Source organism: Melanostigma gelatinosum (assembly GCF_949748355.1).
Source record: "Melanostigma gelatinosum genome assembly, chromosome: 7".
Lineage (NCBI taxonomy): Eukaryota > Metazoa > Chordata > Actinopteri > Perciformes > Zoarcidae > Melanostigma > Melanostigma gelatinosum.
The window spans coordinates 22,673,759-22,684,187 of NC_136640.1; the positions used below are offsets into that span (position 1 = coordinate 22,673,759).

At 40.0% G+C, this 10,429-nt stretch overlaps 1 protein-coding gene across 1 annotated transcript in view; it reads right to left on the reverse strand.

Moving 5' to 3' along the window:
- The window catches only part of dnah2 (dynein, axonemal, heavy chain 2), a gene marked incomplete at both ends in the record, with an annotated part of 53,230 nt that extends 50,404 nt beyond the window's left edge, over window positions 1–2,826 (reverse strand). Inside the window, 3 exons of the mRNA XM_079272307.1 lie at window positions 531–695; window positions 859–929; window positions 2,733–2,826. Coding sequence (XP_079128433.1) covers window positions 531–695; window positions 859–929; window positions 2,733–2,826 — 330 coding nt within the window. The remainder of the gene's footprint in view (window positions 1–530; window positions 696–858; window positions 930–2,732) is intronic.
- Between the last annotated feature and the right edge of the window lie 7,603 nt (window positions 2,827–10,429).

The window sequence follows — 10,429 nt, forward strand, 5'->3', positions numbered from 1 at the left end:
AGAGATGAAACATACATGGAGGGAGATGAATTTTAAACAAAATGAGCAGTGGCTCTCAACTGCATTCTTGTCAAGGACCGCTCAACTAGTCGTTAGGTCACAGACCCCAGTCTGATGAGGTTTCATTTCGAGAACCTAGATCAAAACTGATTTTGGTTGTTAGATATGATAAAGACCAGAATCAACTACAGTTCAGGAGATAAACGCGGAGATAGTGAAACCTGTATGATCAGAATAGTCACTTACATGGACTCCATTCCATAGTAAATCAAATATTGATAATAAACTATCCCACACTTTTCTTGGGACCCCCTGAAACTCCCTCAAGGACCTCTGGGGGTCCCCGGACCCTTGATTGAGAACCACTGCTGTATCGGAGGAGAAGAGACTGGGCAATGGTGCTTTTTAGGAATGTGAACAAAGTCATTCAAACATCTTTTTTTACGGGCAGAATCGTGCAAGTATCTATATGTTTAACTATCTAATTTAAAAGCATGAAGGTTTGAGTGGGGAGGAAAAGTGCGCTTTACCGGGGAGGGCATGGAGAATTCCACCCGCAGCCTGTCATACGTGTCCACGTAGACCACCATGGTTGTGATGGGTGTGTCATCAATAAATTGATCCAAAGCCCGCTCATTCTCATCCGTCAATAACTCTCTGGGTACACCAACAACAGTCATCAAACGGATAAACAGCTTCATGGAGAGAGATGAAAGGCAGGGTCCGCGGAGAAAAGGGGGAGGGAAAGAGACAGGTGGTTATTTATTTTATTTAGTGGGATAATGTCGTTGCACACCCCACAGAGAAAGAAGAAAAATCTAAAAAAATGACACATTATAATCAATGACCGAACGTTACCTGACGAATGGTCTTTGAATATTCCTCATCCATTTCTTTCAAAGCCTTCACCTCGAAGCTGTCTTCTCTCTCTGTGTTTACCAAAGCAAACGGAGACTGATAGTCAAATGCACAATATACACTGAAATGCACACACTGAGACACCAATTTATAATTTTAAACTTTAACGTAAACCCTCATTATCCTGTTCTTTACTGTTAAAAACACTAAATCATGACGATATAGTGACACACCTGCCCAAATAAGCGAAACGTCATGTCGTTTATTTTTCTTTTGAAGCTTGCAATACCACTTATTTAGCTAACGTTGTGTATAGATTGGGTAAAGTTAACGTCAGAGGAAACATAAAGTGGCTCTTCGGTGTTTACGGACTAACTTGGCTTAAAACTATATTAGCTTAGCCAGCTAGCAAGCAAACTTTAAGCAACAACCGTAACTGTAGGTTAACACGCGCCGCCGTTCAGTCCTCCCGGGCTGAAGTGAGTCGCCCGACAGCGACACAAGTTCAACTATTGACTCGAACTTTTCACGGGTCTGCTACAACACATGTATCCGTGCAAAATAATGTATGACAAGTCCTTCTTTACGCTACGTTACCTTTTCTTTGAGGCTGTGTCACTTCGCCATCCATTCAGTCACACTTGTGTAATGGAGTTTGCGTGTCTCCATGGACACAATCGGTTGCCTGGGCAACCCTGGAAAGAGACTCGTCTTGTGTAACCGCGAGACTTTGAATGTGTTCGCGGTAGTTGATGTTCGTGTGTTTACGTTTGGGATGATCCACGTGGATGTGTTGAACGAGAACGAGATACAGCACGAGGAAGGATAGATACCCGTTAGTTCCAGCATCAGAATCAGGATCTCTCATCTTCCATTCAACACTCATATATTTTCATGAATGTGCTGAGATATTGTATCTTCTGCTGACAATATGTTAACTTAGGTTCACAATATATTGATCGGTCTCGCACAGGATGAGTGGAAAGTCAAGATAAGAAAGAAATCATCTTTTAGGAAGTGCAGCACCGGATGCGTCCATACTGAGCACGAACACATCATATTGAGAAGAGACAGATATTTTTCAGATTGGGGATATTTGTATCTGTTGTATGGTGTTTATTTTGTTTTATAACAGTATATTAAAGCATCCGTTTACATTCAGAAAGGACATTGTAACGCCTCGTCAAGTTCCCTAAGTTATGTTTTCATTGTTTTCACATTTATAACATTTTTGGGTTCAGCTAATACAGCTAATGAAAACCCAAACCATATCAGCAGGAACGGGAGGCCAGTGTCCCCTCAGTCCAGGCATTCGTCCAGCGGTGCCGACGCACTTGGAGGCAGGCCTGCTCCACGCTCTTGCGCTACCAAAGGTCTGCCAACAGACGCCGTGTCCCTGCACCCCATTATGCCCCGGGACAACGTGTCTGGCTGTCTTTCCTTCCCCTCAGAGTGGAATCCAAGAAATTGGCTCCTCGCTTCATGGGCCCATTTGCAGTCATCCATGAGAATTCATCCCACCTTCCATGTCTCCAGGATTAAACCAGTCAAAGAGAGCCCGCTTCAGCCCTGAGGGGCATGTGTGTGGAAAGTAAATAGTCAGTCGCGCGGATACTTAAGATTATTTTTAGGGTATACTTTATTAAGCAATGTCCGTTTGAAAATGAGTCAAAATGTCATATCACGTTCATTTACATAAATTTACACTGTACAGAAAAGTAAGTGAATTAAAGTATGTACGTTGTGTTTACCTGACTCTCAGTATGTGAACACATCGGTATGATCCTCCGCAGGAAAGATGTCTGTCATAGAGATAAGCTGAGGCTCTGCTTCTAGGGGAAGAGGTTCCATCAGCCTCGCTGCCAGGGCTTTACCCGACTCCGCTGGTGCAGCAGGGGACTCCATCCATGGGGGCAGTGGTATAGATCGGGGGCAGAAGTAGTCATCGTCATCCAGCAGGTCCATCATGTCGTCCACATTCAGCATCAGTGGAACGACTTCTCCGACCTCGGCTAAGTCTTTGGACTCCGTTGTTTGAGCCAGTGCAGCAGGTGAAACCACGTTTCACAATGTGAGACAGTCACCCAAATCAGTTTATTTCACTTGGCTGTTGAAATATCTGCAGCATTAATTCAACGACAACATTATATGTCCTGTGTTCCGTTTCATACTCATTTTTATGTTGCTACAGTCTGGATCAGAAGCCACATTAAAAAGCTGCACAAATGTTAAAGTATTAAAACAGACATGTCTTGAAACAACAGACCTGTTATTCACTGTTGATGTAAATAGCCTGTATGGCAGCCTTACAGGAGACAATGACTAAAAGAATACCATTTCATCCACCAACAGTGCATGGCTGGTCATATTTTATGAAACAAACCGAACTGAAATACAAATGTGTCCTTCCCAAGTACAACATGTTTACTAAATACACAAGTAAACATTAATAGGAGGGACTTCTATCTGAAGGGGGGAGTGAAGTTATTTAAATGAAAGATGCACAGACACAAACTTTCTTCAATCAGAATCAGGATTTAAAACTCAATGTCTGAGGCCATGTTTCTGGTAATGCACATTGTTCTGTCACACCACCACACGGCAAACATTCACAGGGTTGGAGAAGTGTTCTTAACTCGTCCGATTACATGAATAACACTTGATCTAAGGGAGTGCATATGTGGAAATATGGAACCAGTCTAACTTGGCACGGAGTTTGGAGCGTTTTGCGAGTGGATTTGTTGCATATTGTAAAACACTTACAATATGCACTACTCTCCGGCAGTTTTCGAACTCCTCTTGTAAAAGAGGAACCTGGATGATGTAATACTAAATAACTATAGAGGCCCGTCTCGAAGCTTCTCTTCATTAGCAAGATATTTTATTCTTGCAAACAAAAATGGTTTTCAATGAGGTTTCTGCCCACATCACTGGAAAGAAAATTAAATAATCTAAATGACATTCACCTGAATAATGATTCGGGTAGCATTATAGGAGGTCTTGCAAAATACACACAGGTGTAATTACGCGCTGTGACCATTGGAGGGCACTAATATGGAGCTAAATCCAGGTCAAAAGTTTCGTTCACTTGAAAAAAAAATGTGAACCTGAAAGTCCCAAAATACAGCAATGTATTCAAAATAAAAATAAGTGAATGAAAAGTTTTTTTGGGTTGAATATAATTTTGATTCACTTCTGGAATTTTTTCGAATACATTTTTTTTTTCAGTTTTCACGTTCATATATATTTTGATATTTGAGTTCTTATATTTTTCAGTTTCAGATTTTATATTTTCAGATTCAAATCTTTTTTTTTTGGGTTTCAAATCTTTTTTTCACGTTCAGGTTTTTTTTTTTCACGTTCAGGTTTTTTTTTTCAGTTCAGGTTTTTTTTTTCAGTTCAGACTTTTGACCCAGATCTAACGTGGGGGGCGTGGTATCAACTGAGAGGGGCGTGTCATCATGAGTGACAGCATAACAACGAGGGCTGAGGAGTTCCTCAACCACGTTGCCTTCAGGTAACGTGGGCACCGCGAGAATTATGATTCAACACTTTCTATTCACCATATTCACGTGATTGAAAGTTAAAAAAATGACGCTAGTGCCAAAATTCTGTTTAGCAAGCTGTTTTAGCCTCTACTTGGGACGAATCACAGTAAAAGAGCAATAAACTATGCCATATTGGGCCGTTCAACTACCACACTTAATATCTGACGTATCGCACTTCCACACACCACTGTGAACGCAGCGTAGTATCCTTGTGATGGCGTCCGCTCCACCTGGACCGCCTGCTGGCGCCAGCGCGCAGGTAAGAAATCGAATACATTTTTTTACAGATACTAGAAATTATCCTAAATATTACAATGATGATTGTAAGATAGCGTCATACATAGAGGGAGAAGATTTATGTAAGTGGGGATTTCGCCAAAGCTAGAAATTAAGCAACTAGCTGAATGCTGTTAGCTTGTGTTTGTGAATTGTTCCCTCCTTACACTGACCAGCTCAAGTCCTTCAATGTGTGTTGTCTTTCGTAACAGAATGTCGACTATAATTCGACAGTGGCTGCAGCTGCACAGAGCCTTATAAATGTGCTCGCACAGAACCTCTCTCAGGGACAGCAAGAGCAAGGAAGAACGCAGCAAGAGCCATCATCTTCTGTAGAACAGGACATGGCCAGGTTTTAGTTTTTATGGAATTTCATTTTTCATGTTAATTTAATGGTAGTTTGACAAGTTCATATGTATATTCATCATATTTTAATCAAATTGTTTTTTTTAATCATCTAGATCTTTCCCTGGGTTTTTCACAAGAAAAGGTAACCGTGGAAAGCGAATGATGCAGAGTCTAAAGACCTGTGGCACAGCATCCACAAAGACCTGGAGGCCTTTTAGTTTCTATGCATACCTGTTGAACATTAATGCAGAGACAACCCCAACCTCCTCTGAAGAGTTTGACCTTGCCCAGGCAGGACTTGGAAAAAGACATCTCAACATGTCCAGGGATATGGGCCATGAAGAGGTATTTCATAAAGAAAACGTACTAGTTACAAATTGCACAATTGTTTATATTTGAAACATGCAACTAAATCCTCGTGTTTGGCTTTTCTTCAAGCATGTAGACATCACTTAGTCCCTATGTTATTGTTCTTTTAGTTCTTCAGACGACTACAAGATGAGTATCCTAAGATGCAGGGGCTGACAGGAGGATGGCTACTCTACAAGGCTGCAGGTAGAGAAAACTTGTTATATAAATTCCATTGTAATACATTGCCATTCAAATAAGTAGCCCAAACAAACACAACTGATCTAAACAATGTTGCATTTACAGGTGGGCAGGGTAAATGGAGACTAATAATGATTCCTCCTGATTCTCATGGATACACTGGGACCCTAATTCGCAGTGTTACAGGGTCAGGGAGAAACACCCTGTTTATTGTGCCTCTGCAACATGAGTTTGATGTAAATCCATTACCTCCAGATGCCATTGAATTCAAAAGTATGCCAAAAGCACAATGCCAAACGTGCAAAGTGAGTTTCCCTTTGCAGATTTTGGCCCTCCATGTTCAAGAGTTAGTTTAGTTCATTTTAGTAATGTGTATTGATAATCTAAATCTGCAAAGTAACCAGTAACTAAAGCTCTCAATGAATGTTGTGGAGTAAAACGTACAAGATTTCCCTCTGAAATAGTTGAGTAGAAGTATAAAGTAGCATGGAATGCAAATACTGAAGTAAAGTACAAGTACTTTTAAATAGTACTTAAGTGAAGTTAGTAAATGAAATTAGTTACACTCCACAACTGCATAGACATTATACATACAAATGAGAATTGTTTTTCCTAAACCTCTAGTTCTTAATGAGAACTTTTACAAAGGCCAATCTATATCTCCATTCCATGTAAAAAGACTTAATGTTAACACAGAATGCCATTTATAACCATTGTGGTTGGCCGAAATAGTCGAATATCTCCAAACTTCAGGAAATCACACACATTTGATTACATTTGTTTTGGATCAGCTGTTCTTCTGTGACCGAGAGTACCTCTGTTTATTTCCCTTCTTTAAATCTAAAGACCTGCATTGCAGTAAAAAAGGAAAACTACATTTTAAACTGTCGCATAACTTTATTTTTTTCTTCTCTTTGCTTCATAGCTGAAGATCATGAAGAGGACGAAGACGGCCCACGGTCCATCACACCTGCAAGGTTTCTGCAGTGGATCACGGGCCAAGGTCACATCCCACTTCTCCCATCCGAGAAGAAGGATTTTGCTGTGATGCTCAGATTTAACCACGACTGCAGTGCAGACTTTGGGCATCACAGCATCTGTTACCCTATCGTCTCAGCATGTACAAAGACAATTGCACTACCCGTACGACATATGAGGTCATATGTCGAGTTCAAAAAGGTAATGATGGAGGCTTTTGCCTCCGTTCATGTTTAGCAAAAACTGCTGTTTTAATACTCTCATGTTCTGAGAAAAGAAAAGTATTTAATTGTAATATTTAAGAATACTTGTTTTGAAAAATGAGTTCCGTACACACAAAAATTGTGTTGACTGTTTATAAAAGAGAACAAAATGTTAAGGTTTGGAATTAAAAAAAGATTTTATACGATTTATTCTTCTTTTTACATGTGGCTTCACTGTTGCCAGTCACAACAAATACAAATTTAAAACACATTCATTGTATACTTGTTGGTGTTAAAGGGGTAAAACCCTTGAAACACAACGTTTGCATTTATGATACATGAGTTAGTACACAGTTCAATACAGCTAAATAAATGTCTCGGCCGTAGGACTCAGATGGTCTAGCAACATCAATAGCGGCCCTAAGGCGTGCCATATCCTCCTCACATAGGGGACATGCAATGGGTGGAAGAATCACTCCAGAACTGGTCGCATTTTGCTCACTGGCACTGTTGAAATCAAGATCTGCATCCTCGATTTCCTTCATCAAGAAAAAAAAGCAGATTTCTTAATTAAACATTTGTCACATAGAAATCTGAGGACATAAAGTAAAACTATAAAGGTAAGCAGATTTTAAATAGATCAACATGTGAACATAACTGATACTATGCTGATGCAAGTATCAACATAGTATCATTTAATTAGTTTTAATGTGAACAAAGAGATACAAGCCCTGATCAGCATTTGAACACATTTTTGTTCTGTTATCTCTTTCATTAATTTGACGTTGGTGATTGAAAAAAACTTTGACACATCTGTTATTAAGCAATATTCAATTTTCTTACCCCAAATTATAATTGGTAGTGTAATCTAAAGTAAACTAAATTCAGTTGTACCAAGATGTTTTTTCATGGTATAAGTTTTGAGGGCTTCCTTTACAGTGTTGAAAAGCTGTTTTATGCACAATGCTTGTGTCTAAAATAAATTCAAGGAAATGGTGTGAGCTTTGCTATTCTATGAAGTAGAAACACTGGTCAAAACTATAAATGTATAATACTATGTTTGCTTAAAAATAACTTAGATTTGCTACCTCTGCCAGGTCTGGAGCATTAACAGGATTCTGGAGGAGTCCGATTGTCCACAGTTGTTGTGGGGACAGATTTTGCTTTGTCCTTAAAGGATGATTATCCCAACCCATCCTGAAGACATCAAGATCCCTCTGCAGACGTGGAAGAAATACATGCAAACAAACAGCATGCAAGTTATTACTTAAAACGTATGCAAAGTGAGCCAACTTGGAAGGCGTCTATCATAGCCTAAATTACGTATCAGAATACAACAACAAAGAGGACTGCAAAGGTTATGCTGTGTAAACTAACGTTAAAGGTCCGTCCACACCAAGAACTATATAACGATAGAGATAACCACAGTGATAACGATGTGAGGATCCACACTGATGAACGACGAAGTTCTGTAAACAGTGACGCCAAGCAACATTTATAAGGCTCTGTGCAGCTGCAGCCACTGTCGAATTATAGTCGACATTCTGTTACGAAAGACAACACACATTGAAGGACTTGAGCTGGTCAGTGTAAGGAGGGAACAATTCACAAACACAAGCTAACAGCATTCAGCTAGTTGCTTAATTTCTAGCTTTGGCGAAATCCCCACTTACATAAATCTTCTCCCTCTATGTATGACGCTATCTTACAATCATCATTGTAATATTTAGGATAATTTCTAGTATCTGTAAAAAAATGTATTCGATTTCTTACCTGCGCGCTGGCGCCAGCAGGCGGTCCAGGTGGAGCGGACGCCATCACAAGGATACTACGCTGCGTTCACAGTGGTGTGTGGAAGTGCGATACGTCAGATATTAAGTGTGGTAGTTGAACGGCCCAATATGGCATAGTTTATTGCTCTTTTACTGTGATTCGTCCCAAGTAGAGGCTAAAACAGCTTGCTAAACAGAATTTTGGCACTAGCGTCATTTTTTTAACTTTCAATCACGTGAATATGGTGAATAGAAAGTGTTGAATCATAATTCTCGCGGTGCCCACGTTACCTGAAGGCAACGTGGTTGAGGAACTCCTCAGCCCTCGTTGTTATGCTGTCACTCATGATGACACGCCCCTCTCAGTTGATACCACGCCCCCCACGTTAGATCTGGGTCAAAAGTCTGAACTGAAAAAAAAAACCTGAACTGAAAAAAAAAACCTGAACGTGAAAAAAAAAAACCTGAACGTGAAAAAAAGATTTGAAACCCAAAAAAAAAAGATTTGAATCTGAAAATATAAAATCTGAAACTGAAAAATATAAGAACTCAAATATCAAAATATATATGAACGTGAAAACTGAAAAAAAAAATGTATTCGAAAAAATTCCAGAAGTGAATCAAAATTATATTCAACCCAAAAAAACTTTTCATTCACTTATTTTTATTTTGAATACATTGCTGTATTTTGGGACTTTCAGGTTCACATTTTTTTTTCAAGTGAACGAAACTTTTGACCTGGATTTAGCTCCATACACTAAAGACTCATGCTGTCTCCAAATCCAGTTTGAAAACCTTGGCCATTACCATTTAGATTTAAGCTTACATAGTGCATGACCTCACACAAATGTGTATTGAATTATGTTCTCACACATTTATGCAGCAAACCTGTGGCAGGGTCGTGTTCCAGCGTAGAAATACTGTTGGGTTCCTGGGTTGTGTGTAAGGATCATTTTTGCCTCCAGAGAGTAAATTCGGCCCTGAGCACTTCAAAACACCGAACCCTTAATGATGTCACGGTGCGTTGGAAGGCTTCATTTCCACCTGCGGCTCGCATCTTTGTGCACCTGCACAAAGCCGGTAAGAATACTTCTTTATTGTTCAAAATAAAAGTTATAACCACCTACCAAGAGAATCTACCAACCGTAGTCAAATAAATGACGGTACTCTTCACCGGGGAAGGAGAAGTACGAATCTTTTACAGCAGCAAGGCCCACTTTAAGTAAAAGAGCTCTTTATGCAACATGGCTCATTTCAGAATAATATAAACTCACCGGCCACTTTATTAGGCACACCTGTTCAATTGCTTGTTAAATAGTGAGGTTAAATTTCACATGTACCTAATGTATATTAATGACTATAATACATTTAATTTCATTATATTTCTAAAATAAAGATGTATACATTTCCCTTTCTCTCCTGTAAGCTAAGTTATTTTTCATTCTACTCAGTAAATAATCAATGTGAACTATTTGGAGGGATTAGGTAATCCTAAAATCATTATGGTGGCACCAAACATCCTGAGGCAAATTACGAAAAGTGGAAGCAGTCAAAGTCTATTCTGAATCCAAAGTTACAGGTCAGATTTGCTGCTGGTTTACACGACAGGAGTTTGGTGCGAGTATCTTACCACAGCATCCTATATCGGACACACCGGAAGCCTGAAGTGAGCTCTGAGGCAGACTGGCGTACAGACTTCCTGCCCCCAGGTAGCACTGAAGTCTGGCCGACCATCTTTACAGTCTGCTGACGGCAGCCTGTGGCTTGCCCTAACAGCGAGATAAGCCGCACAGCGACCTATCACCATGCAGGACTCAAGTGCGCGACTGAGTCTTCCCCACAGTTCAAACACTCACCGTCAGCATTGGCTCCCAGAAGAGCCAGCTACTACCTGGGG